Source organism: Apostichopus japonicus, chromosome 16 (assembly GCF_037975245.1).
Source record: "Apostichopus japonicus isolate 1M-3 chromosome 16, ASM3797524v1, whole genome shotgun sequence".
NCBI classification, from domain to species: domain Eukaryota; kingdom Metazoa; phylum Echinodermata; class Holothuroidea; order Aspidochirotida; family Stichopodidae; genus Apostichopus; species Apostichopus japonicus.
Genome location: NC_092576.1, coordinates 20436532 through 20463895, shown reverse-complemented (window position 1 = coordinate 20463895; position 27364 = coordinate 20436532). Strand labels below are relative to the sequence as shown.

The 27364-nt window shown below is 37.5% G+C and overlaps 2 protein-coding genes across 2 annotated transcripts in view; one reads left to right on the top strand and one right to left on the bottom strand.

The window, feature by feature from the left end:
- The window catches only part of LOC139983527 (uncharacterized), a 29020-nt gene extending 19039 nt beyond the window's left edge, over nt 1-9981 (bottom strand). Inside the window, exons 1-4 of the mRNA XM_071997144.1 lie at nt 9812-9981; nt 6781-7212; nt 2690-3070; nt 1893-1991 (exon numbers count right to left, since the gene is read on the bottom strand). Coding sequence (XP_071853245.1) covers nt 1893-1991; nt 2690-3070; nt 6781-7212; nt 9812-9905 — 1006 coding nt within the window. The 5' untranslated portion in view covers nt 9906-9981. The remainder of the gene's footprint in view (nt 1-1892; nt 1992-2689; nt 3071-6780; nt 7213-9811) is intronic.
- Nucleotides 9982-13438: 3457 nt separating this feature from the next.
- On the top strand, nt 13439-26782 carry LOC139983469 (aqualysin-1-like). The gene is made up of 9 exons (XM_071997024.1): nt 13439-13698; nt 14099-14288; nt 14664-14798; nt 20521-20653; nt 21570-21685; nt 22367-22508; nt 23332-23516; nt 24417-24588; nt 25373-26782. Exons 2-9 carry the CDS (start codon nt 14172-14174, stop codon nt 25516-25518), a joined length of 1146 nt encoding a protein of 381 aa, XP_071853125.1. The 5' UTR covers nt 13439-13698; nt 14099-14171; the 3' UTR covers nt 25519-26782.
- Nucleotides 26783-27364: the final 582 nt, after the last annotated feature.

The window sequence follows — 27364 nt, the reverse complement described above, 5'->3', positions numbered from 1 at the left end:
ATTAAACCCTTTTGTGCAGAGAACTAGTATTGAGGTAACAAGTATAGATTTGTTCCCAACTTGTTATGACCGAACACTGACGTAAAGACTGATCGTTTAAAGAGCTACCCACGCAGAATACAAAGTGTAAAACTATGATTTTCAATTGATGGTTATTTTAGAGATATATGAAGCTTAGCAATGTAGAATTGCATTTTCCAACACGAGACTATACCGCGGTTCTGCCATCGCGGCAGGCCGGCTTCACTAGCCTATGTCGCGGTCAACTTGAACAGTCCTTAATAAATTCAATACACTCTAAACCGCATTCCTTGTTTGCCTCGTGCATAAATAATTGGAAGAATATCACAGAGCGTTTACTTGAATACATCGACTGTGTTAATGAATTGCCCTATGAAAGGTCTAACCATTATATGCGTTAGTTGACCAGTAATATGATGCTCATACCGCCACCCACCCCTACCAGCGAGCCCAGTTTCGCAGACCAGATGGCTGGGACTGGAGTTATGAGAAGAAAGGAAACATATTCTTAGTAATCACAGCTTCCTGGACGATTAATCCTTACAGACCTTTGTAATAACATAACATGGTCTGGGACTAAGGATAATTTCAAGTATCTAAACCATTGTACGTAACAAAAGTGCATTAAATCGCATCGGTAGTACACATCAGAAATTACAAAAATGTTCATAGGGCATATTTAATTGTCCTTATCTTCAATTTCTGTTGAAACAATACAAACGTTGTAACTGATACCATTTCCCCGTAGAACATTCCGGATTATCAACAGTTGAATCACCATAGTTATTGAAACAAAAATGTAATATATTCATGATACCGATATTCAAAAAAGACTGTATTGTTTGTTAAGATGTAGCATAAAGAATATTATAAACGTATGTGTAATATGACAATAGAAAGTCATAAATTGTCAAATAAATACTGCAAAATAAATAATGCATGTTGTAAAATGACACTTCTTTGGTATCTTGTCAGTGTTTGAAGTATTCTTATAATCCCTGAAAATAAAGGTACATGTTGGTCAATTTCCTGATGCAGAGATTCAACAGTCGGTTCTTTCATTTTTTGAAATAGTGTTTTTGTCTTCAATAAGTCCTTAATTCGTAGAAATGTTTCAATGTGACCGAAATAAATGCATTGTGAATGATATCTGTAATGATATTAATGATGTTTTAAAAAGGACAGACAAAATTGAAATTGCAAAAGTAACTATTGGCTAGAGTAGAATTTGAAGCAGTGAAAACAGGACATACCCTGTGCTCTGGCAACTAATTAATGCAGCAATCTGCGATTCCTGCATTAAAATGTCTTTGCTGGGAATCCCACGCAGATACAACTTACACATGGTATTACTGTGAATCATAATCTACGTCTCCCGATGCAACATGAAGAGCAACAGAAAAGGGATATCAGGGCAAATTCGGTTGTTTGATTTGCAAAATTAAGTGATGTAAATTTCGTATCATTCCTTTGCTCTATACAAATTTGTAAGAATTCAATCAGAACGTGTTCTTTGAACTCTATGCAAACACCATAGCAATCTAGGATAACATTTAACATCAACCAATTGATCAATGCGTAATGTATATTGTGAACGTGTTTTGCTATGCATAAACGTCTTCAAGTGTCATAGTGTATTTTGCGTTGCATCTGAGGAACTGGGCTAATTGTCTGCAAGCTAGACTTGTAGAACAGCCTCACGATAAGCCTCAGACGGTTTAATGGTTTGTTTGTTTTTTCAGATTCCAAACAAAGGTGTTATAGAAAAAAAAAATAACCCGGACAGATAGGAGAATTTTGTAACATTACTTAACATATCAAACTTAACACTTTGTAAATCAAATAACAATTGAAAAGGTTTTCAACTATACCTCCTGATTCATCTATTCGGCAAACAGGTTGTTGGCCAATAGACGTACATGTACATCCATCAGTACTATCGCCGTTACCGTTGCAGCTACTTTCAATTTCTGTGAAGTGAAAGTAAAGGCCCGGTCACACTACAGCGATATTTTATCGAAATACGGTCCGATTTTTCCGATTTAAGGCCGAAGAGTGAGGTTTGTGGTAGTGAATGTAATGAATGCAGTAGAATATTCGAATACCTACTTCAAATCTGAGGGGTTCTAGAACTGACTACATTCTGAAGTGACGTCACATCGAAAAGCGATAAAAATCGGAAGAGAAATCGGATAGCTATCCGATAAAAGGAAACGGAGTCAATCTCAAAAGTTAGGAGAGGGCTATTCCACATCGGAATGGCTCAACAGATAGCAAATCAGGTCATTTATCACTGTGGCTAGAAGACCCGAACGAAAAACTGTCTGTTTCGATTCCTCTGGGAAAATCGGATAGTATTCCGATAAAATATCGGTATAGTGTGACCGGGCCTTAAAACAACAAATATATGAAGTAAGGGGTTACCTATAACGACTTCCTTTCATTTTCTGGACTCGTATATGATTTGTAGCGAATGTGAGAATTTGCCGTGAAATTAAAAGCTTCAATGATTTATTAAATGTAGAAATAGGAAATTTAAAATAAGGTCGGCAAAAAGAAGAGACCTCATGATGCACTTTTGTTTCATTTTTTTTTTAAATTCTTTTTTCTCTCTTTAATGAAATAACAAAAATAAAAATAACACAAATGATATTACTCTCATACTTACCCTGGTAGCTAGCCCGTATGAAAAATCCCCTAGATCCCGAGCCTGGTCTACTTTCAAACACTATCTGAATCATATTACTTTCGGTTTCAATGAAGGAATATTCAGAGAAAGGACCAGCGGAGATGATTCTCAAGAGAGACACTTCAGAGGGATTACTGATGTCATAAATATAAATGAAATCCTCCAGGTCAATCAGTGCGAGACGTTCTAAAAACTCGAGTATAATTCGAGAAGCAGCAGGGCTGGTAACTTTGTAATAACACAGTCTGTTATCTGGGTATCTTCCTGGGAAGTTTGGTGAATTAATGGCCGCCGTTGGTAAACCACCGTCTAATGTTAAGGTCGTCCCTGGACTTTGGCCGCGACATGCTTCAGTGGCATCTGTCAACAGGTAAACCATGAAAGAGAACAGTTGATCACAAAACTTTGAATAATATTTCCTACAGGGCCTGATTCATAGAACAACCAATGACAAGGAGATTGGTGTAACGTGTGTATTTAGCCATAAAATAAGTTGAACATATCCTCCGACTGATTTAACTTTTCTAGTATTATTGCTTGGGTGTGTATTTATTTCTTTTGATTTATTTTATTTTTATATGTAACCATGGAGATGCCAGGTAGACAAGAAATTAAAAAAAGAGACCCAAGCAGCCCAAAATATTGGTAAAATGTAACGTTTTAAGGGCGCTGTTCATATGCATTGTTGGGCATATGACTGAATATGCAGTTTATTGGTAGTCATTTTATGCTTTTGTACCACCCTCTTAATTGTTGAGCACCTGTATGCTAATGCTGAGAAGTTGTTGTCATTTGAATTACTCAAATCGGCTTGTGCAAGCATTTTCATACATATGAACTACGTGATTTTCGCAATTTTTGAGTCGTAAATTTGAGTAGATAACACAAAATATACAACTTTTTGACTTGAGTTTTTAAAAAAAGGTCAATACACTCCTGAAAAATGGTATTTAAAGAAAAATTGAAATTTACCCACAGGACCAAATTGGACCTCCAATTAGGGCCAGAAGTGAGATTTCTTAAGTTTGAGGGCGCTGTTCGTAAAACGTATGAACACTTAGTTGTACGGCACTTTTCCCGTACAACTACCACTGGACAAAGATCCTATGCAAATTAAAACTCAAACATGCATTTGCTTGTGAATATAGAGCAAACTCAAAGTAGGGCCAGAAAAGGCCCCTATCTCATTTTCTGCCATTTTAATAACTTGTTACGAAAAATTGAGATCGTAAATTTTCCTCAAAATTAGTTAATTCGAAGACTGGTCACATGTCTTCCACAATATCTGCAATATCAGACATAAAATACTTTACATTTATGCAAAAGATGCCTCCAAACTTGACACACATTTAGGGCTTTTAAAATGCAATCTGGATTCGGTTGCTAGGCATGGTCGTATCCTAGCAACCAACAAGTTTTCAATAGATTATTTGCCCAATTTCATCCTTTGAGACATGTGGCAAGACACCACATCAATTCAGGCGATTCTGAGAGGGTCGACGTGGAGGCTACTGTTGATTTGGCATGGATTGATCCTGATATGACATTTAACCGTATAACTTTTTGCTACTATACCATTAAAAATTTACTTGTCATAACTTGCCCCAATATTTGCAACTTAACTTATCCAAATCACATCAAAAGTAAAAAAAAAGAAAAAAAAAAAAGAGAGAGGAATGAAGACCAAGTAACATAGAAAAAAGTCAATGAAATATATAGGTTCTATGCACACAAAAGTGCAACCATTAATTAAAAGCTTCGTGATTTTTTTGTTATGGTTACTCCGTTGCTTGGTGTTGATTGTTGTTTATGCCTAAGGCGTTTTCCCAAATAATGAATAGAAAGGTTTCCTAAGCCTAGTTGTGCAAGTTTGACGCATGAAAGAGTCGTTTTGGAATTCTGGAATTGGAATTTTGGAATTCAAATTTAACCTTTTTTGTTATAATATGTATTCATACTACGTGACAATAGTTTTAACATAGTCACGTTTTGGAAGTGTGTTGAAAAAAATGAGTAGTGCTCAATTTTTAATGAATTTTACACTGCTCTTTCCACTAACTCAAAAGTAATTTCTATATAAATATGTTAAATACAAGTGGCATGTGTTCCTATTTCTATTTGGGAAATCGTATTAAATGTAGCCTTACTATCCTCATGAGTGGAAATTACTCTTTTGGTTCACGTCCTATAGCGTTCCTCGATAAATCTCCACTCTCTCTCCCAATTTCCCCTCCCCTATAATGTCCCTCGATAAACCTCCCTTTCCCTAACTCACCCCATTCCCCTCCCGAATCTTCCTCGATATACCTCCTCTCTGCTTACACTCCACATTAACCTCCCCCTGAAGTGTTCCTCGATATACCTCCGCCCCCTCTCCCCATTTCCCTTTACCCATAATGTTCCTTGATATATTTCCCCTCCCTGGAAGCCATTCCCCCTCCCTGACGTGTTCCTCGATATACCTCCCATCCCTCCCCAGTCCCCATTCCCTATTCCCATCCCCTTACCCCCATTCCCCGTCCCCTCCCCTACTTACATTCCCCGTCCCCTCCCCTACCTACATTTGCCATTCCCCTCCATTTCTCGATTTTCCCTTCCCTCCCATGTTCTTCTATAAACCTCCTCTCCCCTTCTCTTCCGCATTTCCCCTCCCCTATAATGTTCCTCGATATATCTCCCTCCCTCCCCTTCACCCCTCCCCTATTGTTCCTCGATACACCACCCCTCCCTCTCCCCATTCCCCCTCCCCTCCCCTCCCCTCCCTCTACCCCCCTCCCAATAGGGTTCCTCGCTAACCCCTCCCTCTACTCATTCCCCTCCCTCTCCCCATTCCCTCTCCCCTTATGGTGTTCCTCGATATACCTACCCTCACTCTTCCCATTCCCCCTCTCCTCCCCTCCCCTCCCTCTACCCCTCCCTCTACCCCCCTCCCAATAGGGTTCCTCGCTAGCCCCTCCCTCTACTCATTCCCCTCCCTCTCCCCATTCCCCCTCTCCTCCCTCTACCCCTCCCTCTACCCCCCTCCCAATAGGGTTCCTCGCTAACCCCTCCCTCTACTCATTCCCCTCCCTCTCCCCATTCCCCCTCTCCTCCCTCTACCCCTCCCTCTACCCCCTTCCAATAGGGTTCCTCGCTAACCCCTCCCTCTACTCATTCCCCTCCCCCTCCCCATCCCCCTCCCCTTATGGTGTTCCTCGATATACCTACCCTCATTCTTCCCATTCCCCTTACACTATCACAGCTATAACTTCATGCATCAATTTTCATTCACATCAAAAACCAGAAAGCAAAACTGTTGTGTGGTTTCGATGATACTACATGAATAATGTTATATGAATTTGACACACTCGGCATACTATATTTTACAAACATGATAGATAATCGTGTATTATGGATTTGTTTCTGCAGATCAACTCTAGAGGGGTCTTGTGTCATTAACTTTTGAATTTTAATATCGCGAAACTCGGAATAAAGGGGTTAGCCTACAACTTTCCAAAGTTTGTTTATTAGGCCATAGTTATTTTATGCTCTTATATCTAAACTTCTTCCCATGTTTGTTGTTAGTAGTCTACCTGGGTCCCTACTACTATACTCTATTTTGTAGGGGTTGCCTGCGCATAACCAAGCCGTCGTGATATCGATGTTTAATCAACTGTTTTATTTGGTTAAGAAATTTAAACATGAACGCAACTTATTTATGAATGCCATTAAAACACATTACGTACTTCGTAAGCTTAAACCGTTCCCTGTAATAAGTTGTTATTTTATATGTATATATATGACTATGAGAATTGCCCGGTCGAAATTTCGAGGATCGTCAAATGTTCATTTATATCTCGGTAACCAACCTTTATCTGATGAAAAACATATCTAAAATCTTAAAGGATGACTTGAGGTGGACTTCTTATCGCGCGTCACAGAAAGATGGATATTATCCTTTGTTTTATCTAATATATTTCCTTCTGTAGGCCTACAAGAACTTGGTTCAATTTTTTTGTCAAATGATTTGTAAATTTTTTCTTAAAAGAAATGATATTAGTTGAAGTAGTGGCATAGGCCTATGAACGTACCTTCCTCTGCGAACATGATTCTCAATTTAATCCCACGGTGATGATAACGGTGTTGCAGAGGAGTGAACATAACTGTCAATATATCCGCCCTGTTTGTCAGCGTTGGATTTTCAGGCATATTAGCTGCAGTAGCGTCGTTATTGAACAAGTTAGACGTTTGGTCTCCCCGATTTGCGCGCGAGCGTGTTCGCGATATTAGAAGTCTGTCACCGACACTTCCATCCAACTCAAGTAAAGTGATCGCAACACTGGCATGAACCAAGTTAGTAGTAAATCCCCACACACATGTTTCACCAGGGTAACTTGTTGGATATCCTGGGGTTTCAATTACAACCTCCAGGCAACCCGTTTCAGAAGACGTAGACGTGGGGTCAATCGACACAACCGGTGACATATCAGATGGGCAAGGGTAACCCTTGCACACTATTGGACCTGAGGATGTAAAAATATACAAAGACAAATAATGCTTTATAGCATTAGCAGAAAAGATGTGACACGGAAAGTGCTATATTAAAGAATGGCTGACGATCTGCGGAGATGCAATTTGGCAATGTAAATAGAACCGACAGCAAAACTGCAGTGTGGTTCCGATGATGCTACATGAATAATCTTATATGGATATAACACAATATGCTGTAGCGTATCGCCAGGATGAACAACGTACTTCAAAGTAGTCCAATAAGGCATCGAGATATGACAAACAATATTCACATTTGCAGTTGATGACCGAGATGGACACTTTTCTTGTATTCAGCCTACAGATTGATCTCTGACAAAGACAACAGGCTTCTTCTTAAGCCTCGACAAATATTTTTAAACAACTCTCTATTTAGGGACCGCGACTAAAAATAAACTCTCGAAAACGTAAAATTCACTCTACACTTTGATTGCTGTTCAATAGTAAATATCTACAACATCAATAATTTCTGTGAACAAAGGTTATGCACTTGGGCAGATACATGGTGCTACGTAATTACACATTAGAAAGTTATGTTTCTGTACATTATGAAATTTACACTTATTCCACCAAAAGTAAGTGTTGAACATAGGTGTGTACTACTCCTATAAGCCTATACAGTACCTCACTGCTACTTTGAACCGCTTCTTAGTCGATGAGCGCGACTTCGTACATTTTCCCAATTAGTTACTTTGTCTTTCAGCTGTAGATTGGTGCGCGAAAAATATCGCTATTACTAAATCAAGCGATCTTTTACGCAATGAAAATCTATGGTTGAAAGAGCATCTATCTTCAACTCGCAACTGGTGTTGAGTGAAAAGCTTTGCAGAAAAACCTAGTAGCAATAACAACAAACTTGTCTCAAACCTCAGGCATGTAGTGGGAAAAGTGCATTTTGAAATAATTCAGGAGATGTTTGGCCACCTTTAGTGTATTGGTAATCTGGCACGAAACATTTCTTAGCAATGATTATTTTAAGTAGTCTAACTGCATATACTCTACTGTGCAGGGGTTGCCTGTGCATAAACAAGCCGTCATGATATCGACGGTTAATATTTTATTTAGTTGGTTGAGAAATTAATATATGAACACAACATATTAATAAATGCCTTTAAAACACATTACGTACTTCGTAAACTCAAACCGTTTCCTCTAATAAATGATTATTTTAGATTTTAAATGATATTTTAGCTGTATGTTTATAAATGCTCCATGAGGGTTGTGAACAATCTCCGCACATGTTAACTTCCCGTACATAATGCACGTGCAGTTAACGAACCATTTTACACAGTTAATTATCATTGATAAAAATCTAACTAGGCGACATTTAATTTTCGCAAACGGCGCCTAACCATTTCCCCCAACGTAACTATATATCCAAACCTGAATCTCGACAATTGCGAAGTACGAAGGAAAACTTCAACAACGGAAACAAATATATAATACCGATGATTCAGGGATATCGTTCGTTCCAATAGCAGCGCTGTATGTACAAAGAGTGCACCTTGCACACACTTTGACCACTATTGACCCTAAACGACCTTTGACCTCTTCAAAAAGCAATAGGCTGCTGAACTCAACGTGTCACAACTACACACTAAATATGAGATTGTTCCAAGCTTTCCTCCTCAAGATATCGTGTTTTCTAGGTTTTCACAATTTTGGCCTCTGGTGACTCCAAATGACATTTGACCTCCACAAAAACAATAGACTTCTTGAACTTAACGTGTCACAACTACATACTAAATATGAGATTGCTCCAAGCTATAACCTTCTTTAGATACAAATTTTTCTCAATTCGACCCCTGGTGACCCAAAAGAACTGTGACGTACCCATAAAACAACAGCCTCCTTCTACTCATCGTGGTACTCCTACACACCATATATGAGGTAGGTCCAAGCTTCCCTTCTTGAGATATCGCTTTTACACACAAGGCGTCACACACGCATATATTATAAACACGCACACAATACACACATACACACACTCATCCGCCTGCATGACTACGATTTCATCGAAATCAAAAATGGGAATCGTACATAAAATGGATTGGTTTTGCATATTTCTTGAGCAATGTATTTCCCTTTTCTTCGGGAACCAATCATACAGTATCCGTACATTACCTGGTATAATCCACGACATCTATAACTTTCTATAAAAGTTATCGCGTTCGCCTTTTGTAAACTTATCGTGATCATAAATGGACTCGGAATATGACAAATCCTTTGAAGAGATATCCCGGTATTTGAAGTTTATTGCCTGACACGGAGGATCAACTTGTTTGGTGTGTGAATGGTCTAAGTATGTGTTAGGTAAACAGTTAGTCGTGTAACACTCACAATGTTTCTACAGAGATCTACGAATGAGTTAATTGTACGGTACAGTCATAAACCACGTGTTTAATTAAAATGTAGACTAACAACGGGCACCACAAGATAATACATTTCCCCCAATGTCCAGTAGAGGCAACAAAATATAAAATAAATTCCATTTCATTTAAAACGATAGAACTTCACTATAGACGTAATTTTACAAAGTAGGTACGTTTCAATTCTGTAACTTAATTTACTTACATGAGCTCGTGTCGCAGGTTCCCAATGCCGGTGTGATTAAAATACCACATAACTCTGCCCAAAAAAGGTATAAAAACACAATTTTCCGGATCATTTTTATTACGTAAATTACACACAGTTACTGTACATAATATATTTTAGTCATGCACCAAAGTAACTTATAACGTGAAATGATTCAAGTCGATATCTTTTCAAACGACAAAAAAAAAAAATAAATAAAAAAATACGGTATGCTTTTCTTTTGTCGCTTATTGTATCTACGGTATAATCGTTAACACCCTTACTAGTATACACAATAAACGGATATCAATTAACTCTGCCAACCATGATATTACGTTCTCGAGATTGTATAGGCTTTATTGTTAGCTCTATACAGTGAAATATTTTAGTTGGTGATATCTATACTACCCTTTATGTAACACATAAAATGCTTTACATCTAATAGTACACGTACTCTTAGAGATTTTGTACACTGGGTCTTTTCAGCTTATACTGCAAAGTATAGGAATAACAGTAGTTTATAAGGGGCTACTACACCCCCATCCCTCGGGACTCCAAACGGGGCCAACTCGGGCGCTATTTTGGGAGCCCCCGATTTTCGGGGCCAACCCGGGAGCCGTTTCGGGAGCCCCCGTGTTTTAAAATATGTTTGGGAGTGTTATCGAATCCAACAAAATGAGTGACTCAAAGAGCAAAGAGCACGTACTCATTTTCATATATTCAAAAAGTATATCATTTAAATTTGTGTTTAACAGCTCTCATTTCACAGAATGACACAAAGAAGTTCGCACTCTCAAGGTGACAATTCGGTGTAAAATATGCAACCAAGGATATAACCGTCACTTCAATCTTCGTCGACACGAATCCGTGATTCACGAAAGTAATCAAAAGGCGGGGATGGTAACTGACAGCGAGGATCACACAAACAATGTGAACTGTAAAGAGCGTTATGTGAATACGCGTCGTGTCGGTGTGAAAGACAAACGAAAGCAGGGAGTTGTATAACAACTCCCTGGTGAAAGTGATTCGACCGATGACCGCAGTGAAGAGGACGATGACCTGGTGGATACTGAGGGAAGTAATGAACATAATAGTTCGGATGAACCGATTGAAACATCAGACGGTACTTGCAGTACTGATATGTGGTAATGATGATGATGATGATGATGATGATGATGATGATGATGATGATGATGATGATGATGATGATGATGATGATGATGATGATGATGATGATGATGATGATGATGATGATGATGATGATGATGATGATGATGATGATGATGATAGCAGGCAACGATAGCAGGCACAGCACGGTTTCTTCGAAACGAAGTTGTTCGTTACAACACAGGGCCATTGCAATCGCTGAACACTCACTGGTGTGCATATTGTTATTTGTATTATCTCTTACATCGGAGTCGTAGACAACGTACAGATACCACCGTTATTTGTATCACCTGTATTTTCACCGTTGACGGTGTTTTGCACACAAATTCATTGAGAATAAATAATGAAAAACAAACAAACAAACAGTAGAATCATCGCTTTCTTTTTATTTTGACTCGACCTTGTGTTTAAAATATAGGGTGCTCCCCATGTCCAAATTGTATGGGGGTCAAACAAGCGTCATGCGTTTTTGATTTATTGCTATTTCTAATTTGAGTCAGCTCAATTCCTCATCTAAACTACTCTTTTTTTACTCATTGTGTTCTCGTTTGCTCTTTAAGTCTCTCAGTTTGTGCTCGTGTGCTCATCACATGACTACTCCCTTTTACTCACTGTTTGCTCTTTTGCTCTTCGAGTCACTCGTTTAATGCTCGCGTGCTCATCATTTTACTCACGCTGAGGTCTTTTGCTCCTTGAGCCACTCGTTTTGTGCTCGCGTGCTCATTGCATCCACCGTATCGTGCGTTTTTCTCGGCATTTACTGTTTCTGCTTCACTGTCACTGATGTGACTGTCCGTTTTAGCAACATGTTCAACTTGGGTCTGTCCTGCAGCACCACCGATCCCAAATAGTTCGGTATAGCCAAATTTGAACTTCGTTATCTTAGGTTCGGGAAATGTGAATAGCCTATTGTGAAACAATTTTTGTACCGATTACTTTATTCACGCGTTCTGCAAATACTATTCGTTCAGAATTTCAAGTTACTTAAATTTGATCGTCGTTGATTTACAAAATATACTTATACACGTATACTTTTATATTTATATAAATACCTAGGCCTATATATATTTTAACAAGTATACTTTAATAGATACCTTTATATTACTCTACGGGTTAAAAAGAAGGCTTCCGAAACGGCTCCCGAAAAATACCGAAACAGCTCCCGAAAACGGGTGCCTGCGGCTCCCAGAGGGGCATTCCCAATATAACGATGACATCATAACATCTAGTTGCGTTAAAACTCATTTTGCTTCAATCTCTTTCATTTTGAAGGATCTTGGCTTCGGTGCATGGTATCTTCTAGATACATCTAACACTCCCGATAAGCGCTTAATTGTCTAGGGCCGCTCGACTGTTACGTAAGTTGTTTGGGACAGTTTACCTAGAAAAGTATAAATTCTGGATATTAATTAGTGCATTGGCAGGTCTTGCAACTATTGCTGGTTTGGTACTATCACTTCTGTTACAAACGGGAGCGCTAGGTTCCCAGCGTGTACGTGTATACATTCCCTACTGCAGTTTGTGTATACCATGTAATGTGGAACTAATGCACTGTCCTGGAATATCCAAAAATGGCAAAAAAGTTGTGGGATTCGAACAGATCAAACCCAAAGCTCCCGAATGGCCCCCGAAAAACAGACAACATATTTATGTGTAATTAATAAACTAGTTAATTAAATTCCTTCCTACATGTATTTTGCAGAGGGAGTATTATAAATAACACCTATACTGGAGTCCTAAACATGGTCCAGTGTGACGTATTTACATTAAATCGCCAATGTAGCCCTGAATGAATGTTGTGGAAGAAACTTCACAAAGGGCGACATGTACATGTGTAATGAATGAGTTAATTAAATTCCTTGCTATTAACGATAACAACATCGATGACGAGCTCGTGTGAAAAACGGGTGCCGGCATTAAAAAAAATAATCATAAAACTTAATAAAAAAATAAATTAAAATTAAAAAAAGTTGTGGGATTCGATAACACTCCCAAACAGATATAAAACGGGGGCTCCCGAAACTTCGCCCGGGTTGGCCCCTTTTGTAGTCCCGAGGGGTAGGGGGGGGGGGGTGAAGTATCACGATATATAGGCCTACTAATAACTCTACCAATATGGGATTATTTTGTACATGATGTATATTGATATCTATAGGTACATTATACTGAGTAGGTTTTACATGCCAAGGTATGTATTTGCGTGTCGTCATCTATGCATGGGCTACTTGCTTACAATCATGTTAAAACGTAGTTCAGCTGATAAATCGCTTCCGATCACATTTTCAATTTACTGCTTTATTTGTATAATTTTTAGGTAACATTGTAATGTTATGTTTTGTTATGAGGCAAAAAGTAATAATGATTCTGCATTTTTATCACTTTTAATCGAAGGTGGCGAAGGTATAAATTATGATGTTAATCATTTATATATCCATGTAGTTGGTTACCTTGCCAACCTCGTTTCATCATATAGTGTTCATCTTGCACGTTTTAGTCGAAAACTGTTGTTGAATAACTTTGTGAGATGGAAGCCATCTGCTTTCGACATATTTGTTTACCGAATTTCTAATCCTGCTTATTCATCCTGTGATAAGATTGCCAGTTACTGGGATAAAGTGTATTTAATGGAAGTTTAATCTTGGAGAAATAGATATAAGTGATTTCCTTCCGTGAGACATTTCTGATAGAACAGTCTCTTGTGGATACTTTGGCAGGTCCAGGTAAGTAACACAATGGTGAACTTAAAGTAAGACATGCATGACTCTACATAAAATGTTTCGCACTTTAATTGATAAACTTGTATGAAGTATCTACATTTCCATGTCTTTTTAGGTTTTCTTCAAAGAATCAACATCATTTTGTGGAACTTTTCCTTTCTAGGTCTTGTTGCATATATAGCATGACATGCTGTCTTTAGGTTTGCTTTTCCTGGAATATTTTCACTCACTGGATGAATAATGCAATATCTACATCTGTCTAACTTCATACCAGCAAGTGGATCTTTTCTGTATAAAGAATAATAAAACAAGCAGTGAGACATATTATAATACAAGTCCATGAAGGTATTAAGATGTTCATCAAACATAACTTGACTATTCTTTGTTTTTTTATACTTCACAGCTGTTTTGATTCATCAAAGTCTTCGTTACTTGGAATCTGTTGCAGTGTTCAAGTACTACCTTACAAATTCAACATGAACTCGCTCCTTTGTTTACTACTTCTAACGACTCTCGGTTCCTCTGCAGGTGCGCTTGCACCTCTGTATCACATGAAAGATAAAATCAATAATCGGTATATAGTCAAACTGAAGGTAAGCAACTAAACGGAATTACCTTCTGATCGAATTCAATAGAACGCACATCGTATAGTATGTGTATACCTTTGTGTTGAGCTTTTCATTAGACATATAAACATTACCATATCGATGGCACAGTGATGTCTCGCAAGACATGAAGTGTTTTCTCTGTATTGGACAGGAATATCAATATAATGTGCTATATATTTTATTTCTCGACAAGTACGCAATAACTTAACGCTAAATGTAGAATATATAGAAGGGCTATACTACATCTCGTGCACACGGCTCAAACTCTTTCTGCCTTTAAAATAATATCGTTTACAGTAATAATTACTTTGACGAGGTTTTCTTCCCAATTTATTATTCTTCATTTCATATTTTTGGCAGGATGACAGCCATGTGGATGGTTTTCTTTCGACCCTAGATACTCCCATTTTTGAGTTGGTGGGTGGCCATATCCAGCAGAAGTACCACAAAGTCAATGCCTTCAGCTCCGTGTTGTCGAGTAAAGCATTAGAACTCGTAAGTACTACAATGCCTGAACTTTCACTAACAATATCCATGTACAAATAAATGCGAAAAATATATAGATAGGTTTTGGTACCACTGTAACGTTATAGTACTCATTCGTTTGAAGATAAATATTACATTTTAATAATCAAACGTCGTCGTATTCTTCAAACTGAGTCGACATAAGGAAACAAATCAAAAAAACTGATAAGTGAACAGATATGGGCCATGTTTTCTAATCACATTATAAATTACGTGTATCTGAAAACCAAATAATATCGTCTACTCATTTCCCTTTTTGACTGAATTACTCTCTAATAAACTATATTTACTGGTAGTTTTGTTTAACAGGCCTAAAATGTCATCAGAATTGCTAGGAAGCCAATTAATTGTCAGCCATTCTTTAACATTAAAACGGGTATTTTACTATCCACCCTCAAAGTAGCTTTCCTCACTGAAACTCTTAATTGTTCAATTAATTATCCGCAATAACTGGTAGGAATCTGAATATCCATGAACACCGGAAACTTATAGCATTCTTTCAAATGCTCAAATGTGGAAAATGTTAGAATGAATTGAAAAATGAGTACTCATTTTCTTTGTATAGTTTTGTGTGTAAGGGTTAAAAGCACAGCAAGAAACTGTCCATTGGTGTCCCCTCCCCAGATTCAGCCCTTCACCAAAACCCTGAGTTATCACTTAACACAACTCTAGAATACATAATCGTATAGGGAATGAGACTAGAAACGACTGCCAAGCACTCTAATTATCCACACACAATTCGTCACAAATACCATAAAATTGATCAGAAGGAGAATCTGCATTCGTGTTAAGGCTCCGCCAGCTATTTTGACACATGTATACAATTAAAAAAAAAATGAGCCTTTACGCAAGGTAAAAAAAGTACTAAAGAGCTGAATAAAGGGACCCTTGTATACCGCTATGCGAAAAATTGTAATGAAACTAGTACTGTATTTGTATATACAAACATTTGTCCTTGTAGTGCGGGGTGAAGATCAAACTGAGATAATTGTACATATTCAATGGGGCCTTTGTTACTGCAACCCTTTTGAAGTTTTTTCGGTCACAAGAAGGGAGTTCCTTTGACGTAGACCAAAGCTAGACTTTATTGTGTAATTGTAATAAACAGTACCCAATCAAGCATATGCCTTTAATATACACGAAGAATTGATGACTAAAACCATCAGAACTAAGCTGTCAATCACGAAACGCGCCTGATTTGGACGTAACAGAGAATGCACAGTCATGGACACTGATTGGTCAAATTGAACAACATCTTAACGTAATTGTATCCTCGCTTAGTTTTACGAACATACAGAACATACAAAGGCCCTAATGGTCGATTAATATAGCGAATACATGTTGGCCTATAGTCTATCATTGAAAATGTAACACCCTCCGATCTATTAACCAGAATGCAAAATGCATTGAGGTTTCGATGACTTTAATGCACTAGACTTCTGCTTGTTAGTATAACCAGAACTAGCTGTTACAATAACACTATGACATGCTAACACAGGTCAGTCTACTGTACGTGGTTATACACACCTCCATCAAAAGCAATAGGGTTCTTGTACTCAATGTTATGAATCCACACACCAAGTATTACAAAACCAAACCAAATCTCTTAATAATTTCGCACATTAGGGTTGCAGAGGAGTCCACTTATGGACAAGTTAGATTGGAATATGCCCAAGAAACTTCAAAGAATCAACTTGAAAGAAGCTAATACAGGTCACTGGAGGTCAACCTGAGGTCAAAGGTCACCCAAATGCAGTTCGACTATTGTATTACAATAGCGTAACTCTCAACCCTGTCTGTGGTAGTTTCACAAGTTATCGGGAAAAAAACACATTTTGACCCATAAATGACCTTTGGTGACCTTGGATCACATCACGGTTATTTTGGAAAATGTGTCCCTACTTCATTCACAACTTGTCCTAATATACCAGCCATGTCAGACTTTGTGACTAGAAGTTGTTGCAAAAATTAGCATAAGTTGGGAGTTTTTGGCACAATATCAACCTTGAATGACCTTGGATGACCTAATGGTTTTTATCAAAAATTTTCCCCTTGATGATGTGCACTCTGTCTTAAAATCCCAACCTTGAGGGACATTTGGTTCTCACGTTATTGCAAAAATACTAGTTTTTGACCCCTAATTGACCTTTGTTGACCTTGGATCATATTACCGTTTTGTTTTGAAATGATCCCTTACCCCATTCACAACTGGTCCCAAAATATCAACCATGTCGGATCCTGTCAATGGGAGTTATTGCTTGTTTTAATATTTTGGTTTTTGGCCTCTAACTGACCTTTGGTGACCTTCACAGGCATCACAAAAAATAGGGCACATCTACTCAATGTGGTACTCATATACACCAAATATTAGATTGGTCCAAGCTTCCCTACTTGAGATACCGTGTTTACAAGCCAGGCGTCACACACACACACACACACATACATACATACATACACACATACACACACTCTCCGCCTGCATGAATGCATAGGTTACGATTTCATCGAAACCAAAAACTGCTTGGTCGAATTCCTGGCCCTGGTTTATCTTCATCCAAAACACCTAATGTATGCCATACACGGCTGTAGTATATACTGCCATGCCACAATAATAACATTTCAAGAACCGATGTTGCAAGAGCTGAAGTAGCACAGATACACCGAGTCGAAGTTGCGGATAAATACGATTAACATTATGTTGCTTGTAGCTTTTTTGCAGGATGTTGTTAACTCTAATGCGTTCAAATGTATTCTAGTTATTGTTACAATACTTGAACAAGACATTCACGTGCACTGAGTGAGGACATTGTGTGGTGCAACGAGGATAAACATGATAGAAACATCCAATGACTTAGAAGAGAGTCCTTGGAAACAACATTATTAAAACTAACACTACTGTTGACCAAAAGAAATAAGTAATTAGTGTGCCTACATGTAAGTTTGGGACAATTGTTACTTCTTAAAATAGTATGTTTTCAGGCCAGACATCACAGGCACACACTATCACCAGTGCATACATCCATTTTTTTCTATGATTGTCAAACTGAATTAACAATTAAAAACAATAACTATATCCAGTAGCTACAGTATGTATACATTTTCATAAAGCAGGTTCTATAAAGTACATTGTGCATATTCATGAATATTTTCGGGAATTAAGACAATGATAATTTTCCATAATGCCATCTCTCATGTAGAATTGCAATTTTTGACAGGTCTTGAGGTGTATGTTCTGATCTCAGCAGCTTTGGGACAGGTCCTTGATCCATTGATTCCGTTGACAGGGCAGATGAAGATTGATTTCATATTTATTTGTGACACACAATTAGACTTGTTTACTTCACCTGAAGTAATTTAAGGTTGGTGTGCATTACTTAAATGATGCATAGATGATAGTTTAAAAAAAGATATGCAAAATTACAACAAATTTCCACATAAAAAACAGTTTCTGATCATGCTTAAATAAATGATGCTACCTTATGCTGCATGCCGTGAGTTTTTAATTTTTTATTTTGGTGAGTGATAAAACAATTTTTTATCAATTTACAAGTGATTATACCACATGAATTTACTTTTAAACGAGTGTATCTAGGTTTCCGTTGAATATACATTTAAGTAGCAAGACACTTATAATACTTTTGTTTACTGACACCTTTAACACCGTTGTTGGATTCCGACGTTCCACAACAGCGGACAATTCATTCAAACCTACACTGAACAAAAAATAACAGTTATAGTAACTGCACTTTGAAAAGTTTCTCAGTTAATGGTATACTTTGTACTAATAGCTTAACTAAATCAACAATTCGAAAATATTTATTCAAAACTCTGGCTTGAGGAAGTGTTGTGCGGGCCCTGAACGTAGCACCAATAGAATATCATCAACCTGCGGTGTGGGTAAATGACCTTTGTCTACAAGTTAGCCTGAACTAGCTGCCGTGTGAGATCTGTCTTTAGGAATGTGGCCTTGAGCACACAGTTGTGTTAAGTCACTGGTGTGTGGGTGGCAAGACAAAGCCATTATTCCATATTCATTTTGAACATTATTGAACAAACACACCAACTTACAGAAATGGGTTCGAGAAACGAATTATTTAATTGATTGCTTACAGGTTCTAGCCTCTTATCACACGTTTACATTGATGTACTTTTTACCTGCAATATATATATAGTAAAGTTTGAACGAGTCTAAAACAAACCATAGAAACAAGCACCACCTGTAATTCTGTTCACATACATCCCTATGTTGTATTTTTGAAAGATACATTTTACACGTGAAAAAGGGACTAAAAGCCGTTGTGTATGTTAAAAGAGCAATGGTTTGTATGGTATGAACGTTATCATAACTAAGTTTGTTTAAAGGCTTATATTCCAACACGTACATAATTGCACTCTATTTGAAGCCAACAGATGAAAATCTCACCTGATTGATCATCGTGTGAGCAGTCTTCAACATCTGTAGGATCAGTTTGAGATGGTAAATCCTCTGCAAGACAGAAAATAAAGAAAGAGATTTCAAAAACAGTTTCTTAGAACAATTTGAGCCTAGGATGAAGATAATGTATACTTTGTGTTTATGACTTACTTCAAGGCCTGTATCTATGAGAGAGATTGCAACTGTTTAATTTGTTTAACATGAACAAATGAACAACTTTCATTAGTTCCAAAAGAAAATATAAACAAGGTATCTTCAACAAGGAAGACTGCATATTTCATATACCAAGAAATAAAAATTGAATTCATCGTCAAGTTTTACCATCACCCACAATACCTGCCTTTTATACAACTGTACTTTTGTGCTTTCTTCAAAAAGTTTATATCACATATAGCCTAGTTAACAACCCTCATCGTTGCCGTGACAAATATACACAGAATGTGCATCCAACCGTGCTTGTCTAGCATAGCCTATTGCTTAGCCTTAACAGTTTAGTCTACGTTAGGCTAGATCTGTTTACAATTTTACCAGGTAGACCTGTTACGTAGGAATTCGCATAACATATTTTCCTGCAAATTAGAACATTATTGTTCCATGGAATATTTCAAGAAAACGTTAAATACAGCAAACAATTCACAACTGCTTGTGTAAGTTTCAATTTAGACCTCGAGATTTTGGATAAGTCGGTAAACTGCATTGTCAGACAAAATAGTCTTGGCAACTCCCCTAGTTCTCCAAATAAATTCTTCCATTCCTTCCCATATCTAATGACCATAGCTTTAGACATATTAGTAAATGCAGTCACTTCCCCGAGGGTGTTTTGAAACATGGATATACACATTCTAATTTCTTCTATTTTAGGGGCCGCCCCATCACTTGTTGACGTCATGTTCTGATGTTGCCAGATGCTAAAATGAATTGCGCAAACCTGTATACGCAATTGTGATTGGTTACTCGTTACGTCATATTTTCATCTTATCAACTCCCTCACATATGATTAAAATGGGAGCCTTTTTTAATTACAACTGAACAAAATGTGCACAAGAGACAACTGGAAACAATAGATCATCATGATTTAATATTACTTCAATACCCATAGAGACAATTTTTGGTGGTCCTCTCGCTGTTGCAACGAACTTACACGATTTTGGACTTCGGCCAACTGTCTAAATCTGTTTAGATTTGGGATATAACACTTCACACACAGATGGAACTTAGACCTCATTCAGAGCTTAATTAATATACTTTCTTTTACAGATCCGTCGCTCGCCATCCGTTGAATTCATAGAAGAGGTTGGTCTGGTTTATGCTCAAGAGGTTGGTTCCTGGGGCCTAGACAGAATTGATAGCCATGAATTATCAGATATGGATGAGGAGTATTCGCCAAAATGTGAGTCCTGGTAATACGCAAGTTAACATGTGATCAAGAGGATGTTTCCACTGTTTTATTACAACATCAAGTTGCTATAAATAAATGGTTTGTTTTCTCGACTGTAATCGTTTTAAGTCTTCTCTCGGGAAACCCAAAATGTGATAACCTACAATTAAAAACAAAACCTTTAAATGCAAGGATAATCAAATTAATATCCCAAATGGATCCTTTCAGACAATCATGGATCAATCAGCGGATATTGAATATAATTATTTGATATTGTTACGAATGATATGCATAACAGAGGGCGTTGTGTTCAAGTGGTTAAGGCAGTGGGCTTGTGATCTAAGGATTACAGGTTCGAGTCCTGGCCAGATCATTGCGTTGTGTCCTTGGGCAAGGCACTTTTTCCTCATTGCCTCTCTTCACCCAGGTGTATAATTGGGGACTTGCGATGTAACTTGTAAATATAGTTGCGAGCGCCGGTTTGTGGCAGCAACATATGGGAAGTCCCCTATGGGGACACGTGGTTGTGGTGCACTGTGGTGCCCCAGGAGGGAGGTGATTGAATTTAGCACACTTGGTGTGTAGGTGTGACAAGTTACCAATGACCAGGGTTAAGTTGTAAAGTCGTGTGAGAGGGCCTTGGCCTTGAACAAGACTGTAAACCTAAAATAAAAAAAAATAAAAAAATAATAAAATCGTATATATATATTACGACAAGGTTACGTTTTCAGAAGAAAGAAAAATTCATTCCAACAACAAACACAATATCCTTTAATTGAGAACATATCGATTTAATTAGGAATTGATCGCTTACAGTAATAAAATTATAGTTACATGAAATTATCACTTCCTCTGATCAATGGAAATATTTTGTATTTATTACGTTACAATTTAACTCATTTTCCCATGAAATGTCCATGCTGGACAGTCAGCGGAGAGGGAGTGAATGTCTACGTCATCGACACAGGAGTCAACCCTACCCATGATGACCTCGCTGGTAGATGTGATGTGTTCTTTAATGCAATCGACTTTGGTCTAAGTGACGTAAGCTTGATTTCATACCGTTCATTTTTTTATTAAAATGTCAGCTAGTAGTTTATTGTTATACTTTTTGCAGTTTCCGTAACATTCATTTGACGGTGTCGTCAACGTACGTGCATGTTTACGCGTTTAAGCGGTAAAATAAATGTTTACTGTTCAAATATGTTTGGGTCAGCCATCGACATTAACACAAATGTTTGATGTATCGTCTAGGCTATCAGAAATGTTCTCTTAGAAACATAGAAACTTTCATAAAACATGAAATGTTCTAGCAACATATTTTTTTTCCACCAAGTTAACCCTCCGACACTGTCGTCTACATTTGCTTATAATTTGGAGTGTTCTATACAAAGTTTTAAAGAGTCTGCATTATAACTAATGTCATCAAGAGTCTGAATAAGACTCGAAACTTGTTAACACCGTCCTATTTACACTTAACCTATTTCTATACGAACCTATCCTTTATAATAGAAAAACGTGTGATGGAGACGTATTTTGCCTAGATAATTATATTCATGTTATGACTCTCACACCAGAAAGCTGTAGTACTGATTTCTCCTCTTATAGGGCAATAAATGGTGTAATGATTCTGTAATGATTCTGTAAGATACCCACAGTAATGTATTTCATGTTAAGTTATTTATTCATTATGGCCATGCTTAAAATATTTACAAATCTTCGTAGGGTGCAGATTGCAATGGTCATGGCTCACACTGTGCAGGGACCGTTGCTGGTTCCACCTACGGAGTTGCTAAGAATGCCCACATATACGGTGTACGAGTTTTGAGCTGCGTGGGGTTCGGTAGCACGGAAAGTGTTGTTTCAGGTAAGCCGTTACTGGGGTTCTCACATCTCGAGCTGAATTTAATATTTCTACGGTATGGCGTTAATATTTGATACCAGAAATTACCCCATGTCCATTGTGTCAATACTGTGCTGCTTAAACGTGACCGTTGTTTGTATTATACCTGTGGCCTTCCTGTATTTGAGATCACTTAATACCAATCGCCCAGGCTTTTACATAACTATTATCCAGGCGCCATCGACAGGGGGAGGAGGGGGAGGAGGGGGAGGGAGGGGAGGGAGGAGATGGAGGAGGGGGAAGAGGGGGAGGGAGGGGGTAAGCCCCTTTCCACCTAGATGAAAAACTGAAAAGGAGTTTTTAGCACAGGTCTGAGTGTATACATATTAAAAGATCTACATTATAGCCTAAATATTTCTCAACATGCACCATTGTAAGTAAAAAAAATCTTTTTTTGTCTGGGGTGGGGACGGGAGTCTACAGAAGACTTAAAGTCATTTACATCGTACAGGTGGAATGGTACATCCTGAGGTACTACTTAAACAAAATTAATTGTGCTAATATCTTCTTTCGAGTTTTGAGGGGTTAGGTTGGAAATGAGGTGGTGGTGGTGGGGGGGGGGTGATGGAAACCGCATCACCAACTGGGTCCGCGCCTGATAATCTATAATCCACTGTATTGAATACTTGTGTTCAAAAAGATGTTTTTTTTTAAATTATTTTAGTTCTAATCATCAGCATGGTGCATGGATGGTGTAATAAATATAGCCGATTTAGTCAGGTTACTCTAGCATATCGGTATAATATATAAATGTGATCGACACGTTTTCTTATAAATCCTTTGAAAGGTTGCGAGAAGGTTGCCAGCGACGCGATTTTACCCGCTGTAGCATCTCTTTCACTTGGAGGCGGTGTTAGTGCAGCAATGGACGCTGCTATAACGACCATGGTGAAGAACGGTGTGACGTCAGTGGTAGCTGCTGGAAATTCCAACGCTGATGCTTGTCTTTCGTCTCCAGCCCGGGAAGATATGGTAAGGTGTTTCTTTATTTGTATTCAAATAGATAAAACTATAAACACGTGCGAGGTGTGGCCGTACAAATATAATAAAGTGGTATTAATAAAGGATGACACTGGTAATACACGTGTAAATAAATATGAAGTTCAGAGTACTTTATTTCAGCGTTGGTCTCCTGTATGGTGTCCGTTATTATTTGTACGCAGTTCTGAGTTAATATAAGGTACATATTAGGGTCGATTGGAAAACATCACTTTGGATGAAACATGTAACCTGAACCAATGAAATTGATATTTGTTTGTAAATCATCATGTGCTTGTAAAATTATCAGTACTTCTTAGCGTGTTATTGAAGTTATCAGCTTAAAAGGAGACACACATCAAGCCATTATTATTGGTAATAGAGATAACTGTCCTGACCAACTTTCCAGAACAGTTGAGCAAAGTCCTATTCCATTTGTGATATATCACAGATTTGATGTTTCTTCACACAAGGCTGAAGTGTTGATCAAGTCTAAAATATGACATCAATGAGCCCCATGTTCTTTGATTATTACAATGGCTGTTTTATGTTATGGAGATGTGTATTAAAAATGCTGGATCTAAAATAGTGAACCTCGTAATGGACCTAATGACGGCATTGGCTTCAGTATCAATACTGTTCACATTCTACCTTGAAAATATGAAAAGAAAAACAAGGATAAAGTAAAAGATTTCAGATCCTAGTGGCATTATGACATCACAGGTTTACAAATGATAGCTGCCAGACACGACTTTAAACAGAACAGGAAATATCTTAGCTGTTTCGAGGGATTGCTCACCACAAGATCTCTGTCATATAAATCAAAGATAATGGTTGGTTTGTGATTCCTTTAAATAACCGGTCCTTTTATTCCTTATACTTCTCCGGTATCAGGCAATTACAGTTGCAGCTAGCGATAGCAATGACCAACGAGCATCTTTCTCTAACTATGGTAGCTGTACTGACATCTTCGCTCCAGGAGTTGCAATAACATCGATATGGTATGATAGTAACGACAGTACTAACACCATCAGTGGAACATCTATGGCTTGTCCACATGTCGCGGGTAAGTGTTTATAAGATATAGCTATTTTAAGTGGTAGCCACTTCAAGTGACTGTGTTATGTACCAACAAACTAATGAAGCAACTATCACACTTTGACAACAAACTTAGGAAGAGAGAATAATAATGTTTTACAATTGTAAGAAGTGGATTATAATATCGAAAAATGTTGAACTTGATGTTATAACAGAGCTGTTTGCGCATCATGTGTAAGATATATAAAGGTAACTTTAATTCTATGGAAACTGTTAACAAGTATCGGTTGTATTGTTAATAATAGTGCGGGAAGTATCTTATTCGTACGTCATAGTTTCATGTAATCACTGAAGAAGAAAAAGAAGTGACCAAACTCTGAGTAGTGTTAACGTAACCATGTTATATAATCCATCAAGTACCTGATACTCTCTAACAAAACAAAAGTTAATTCCGAAGCTGGACGAATTCCCATGTAGCCATTTAACAACTGGTTAATTCACAGGAATGTATTACTTAATTCTTATCATTCGATTAACTGTGTGTATAAAGATAGCTAACCCAATTCCGACGGTAAACCCCCTCATGTATATAGCTTACAACGATCAAGATAAGGGCGAGGTAGTGCTTGGAGAAAAAAAAATCGACCACGACCACAAGTAACATACTTCACCGAGTAAAGGATGATGGCTGTCATGGTTATGAGATCATAAAAGTCTAATACTTACCGTATGTACGGAAGCTACAAAACAACAACAACAACAGCTGCTCCTTATACTTGAAATAAAGAATTATTACATTTAATATATTACAGGGGCAGCTGCTCTCATATTGGAAGAAAACCCAAACTTATCTCCCAGCGTGGTGAAAGCTGCTCTTGTAAACACCGCAGTGAATGACAAGATTACAGATCCAGGAGACGGCTCACCAAACAAACTCCTCCAGGTGAAGACGGACTAGTAATGACGTGAAGTCAAACAGACTGCATATGATTTATAGCTGGTGAATGTCCTTAAATTAGGTTAGAGAATTGTAGCACGGTCAATTGCTGATCATAATAAACACTTACATCATTACGATGCATGGTATATACATGATACTACGCATAACTATGAAAATGAAAAGAGAAATTTTAATAAATGTTTTATCTCTTCAGAACTGATTCTTCAGCTTTCATAATGTTAAACAAAACGAACAATCTAAGAACTAAATTTACAAACTGGCTTTGTCGTGCCCTCAAAGCTTCTTTTCTTCCCTTTTCATCACTAAGTGAAGAGTAATATTGTGTGGTTGTGATTAACTAATGGTAATGAGCCACACATCAACCATCTGAAGATTGTTTCATGTAACAATTGTAATCAATATTATTCCTTATTAAGTTACCACTAAGTAAAGAGTAATATCGTGTGTTTTGGATTAATCAATGGTCATGAGCCATACACCAACCATCTCAAGATTGTTTCATGTACCAATTGTTATCAATACTATTCGTGCCAAGTTACCACTAACTGAAGAGTAATATTGTGTGTTTGGGATTAACTAATGGTAATGAGCCACACATCAACCATCTGAAGATTGTTTCATGTAACAATTGTAATCAATATTATTCCTTATTAAGTTACCACTAAGTAAAGAGTAATATCGTGTGTTTTGGATTAATCAATGGTTATGAGCCATACACCAACCATCTCAAGATTGTTTCATGTACCAATTGTTATCAATACTATTCGTGCCAAGTTACCACTAACTGAAGAGTAATACCGTGTGTTTGGGATTAACCAAATGGTAATGAGCTATACACCAACCATCTGAAGATTGTTTCATGTACCAATTGTTATCAATACTATTCGTGCCAAGTTGCATCATCAGATTAAAGTGTTCGTCTTTCTTAATTCTTTGAGAGGATATTGGATAACAGCTACATTCATTATGTCTAAACTTTGAAGCCATACATAACAGAAAGAACGTAACGTTGACGACAAACCATCTACTCTCCAAACAAATCCCAACGTGTTTACCCTTTTGCAATGCAGTGTGATCTAGTTTAGTAAGCAGCAGAAAGTGATTTTTCTTGGACTCAATTTACATCAATTCAGAGGAATATTTTGTACAAGAACCTTTATATTTATGGAAAGGTAAAAAATTGTTGAATTCATATCTGAATAAGTTTCCTAATTTTGTATTACGTATGCAAATATGCAAATTAGGTCCCCAAATAGCTTATTTTGGAATACATACTACCATTTGAAACAATCTTTTTGTTTGTGGTGTAATTTATGTTAAAACAGTATTATCTAAAATATTTCCTATCATTTGAGGCTAAATTTGTGGAAACTGGTTGAAAAATGACTGTGATATGAAGATTGGCAGAAGTGCGGACACGCTCCCTCCATACAATACATAATTATGTACAATACACTGTGTATATACATATGTACAACACACTGTGTATACACAAATTGCTCTCACAACGTTGTAGTGGCGCTATGCCGACATTCGTTGCTTTACTGTTGAAAGGAAGCCTGTAATGAACATAACCTTTATTAATTTTTTTTTTAAAAGGGCGTAGGGTGCAAAAGATATGATGTTTTGCAACAATGAACAGTTTTTTAACTTTTGTTTGGTTTTTGGACAGGGTGTTGGCTATATTCCGATGATAATTCAAATGTCCAATTCTCTATAGCCCTGATCTTTCCAGGGTAGCTTTCTTTTTATGTGTTGGCCTTGTTCTAGAACATTTATGAAGGTGCTGGCCTGTTTCTAAGTGGAGACTTTTTGAAAACAAAAGGTCAAAATGTCGAATTTT

Bases quoted from the DNA above. Each gene is read 5' to 3' on its own strand.
- LOC139983469 (XM_071997024.1), top strand. From the start codon at position 14,172: ATGAACTCGCTCCTTTGTTTACTACTTCTAACGACTCTCGGTTCCTCT. The intron at 14,799-20,520 runs GTAAGTACTACA...TTTCTTTTACAG, and splicing joins CGAGTAAAGCATTAGAACTC to ATCCGTCGCTCGCCATCCGT. The intron at 20,654-21,569 runs GTGAGTCCTGGT...CATGCTGGACAG, and splicing joins TGAGGAGTATTCGCCAAAAT to TCAGCGGAGAGGGAGTGAAT.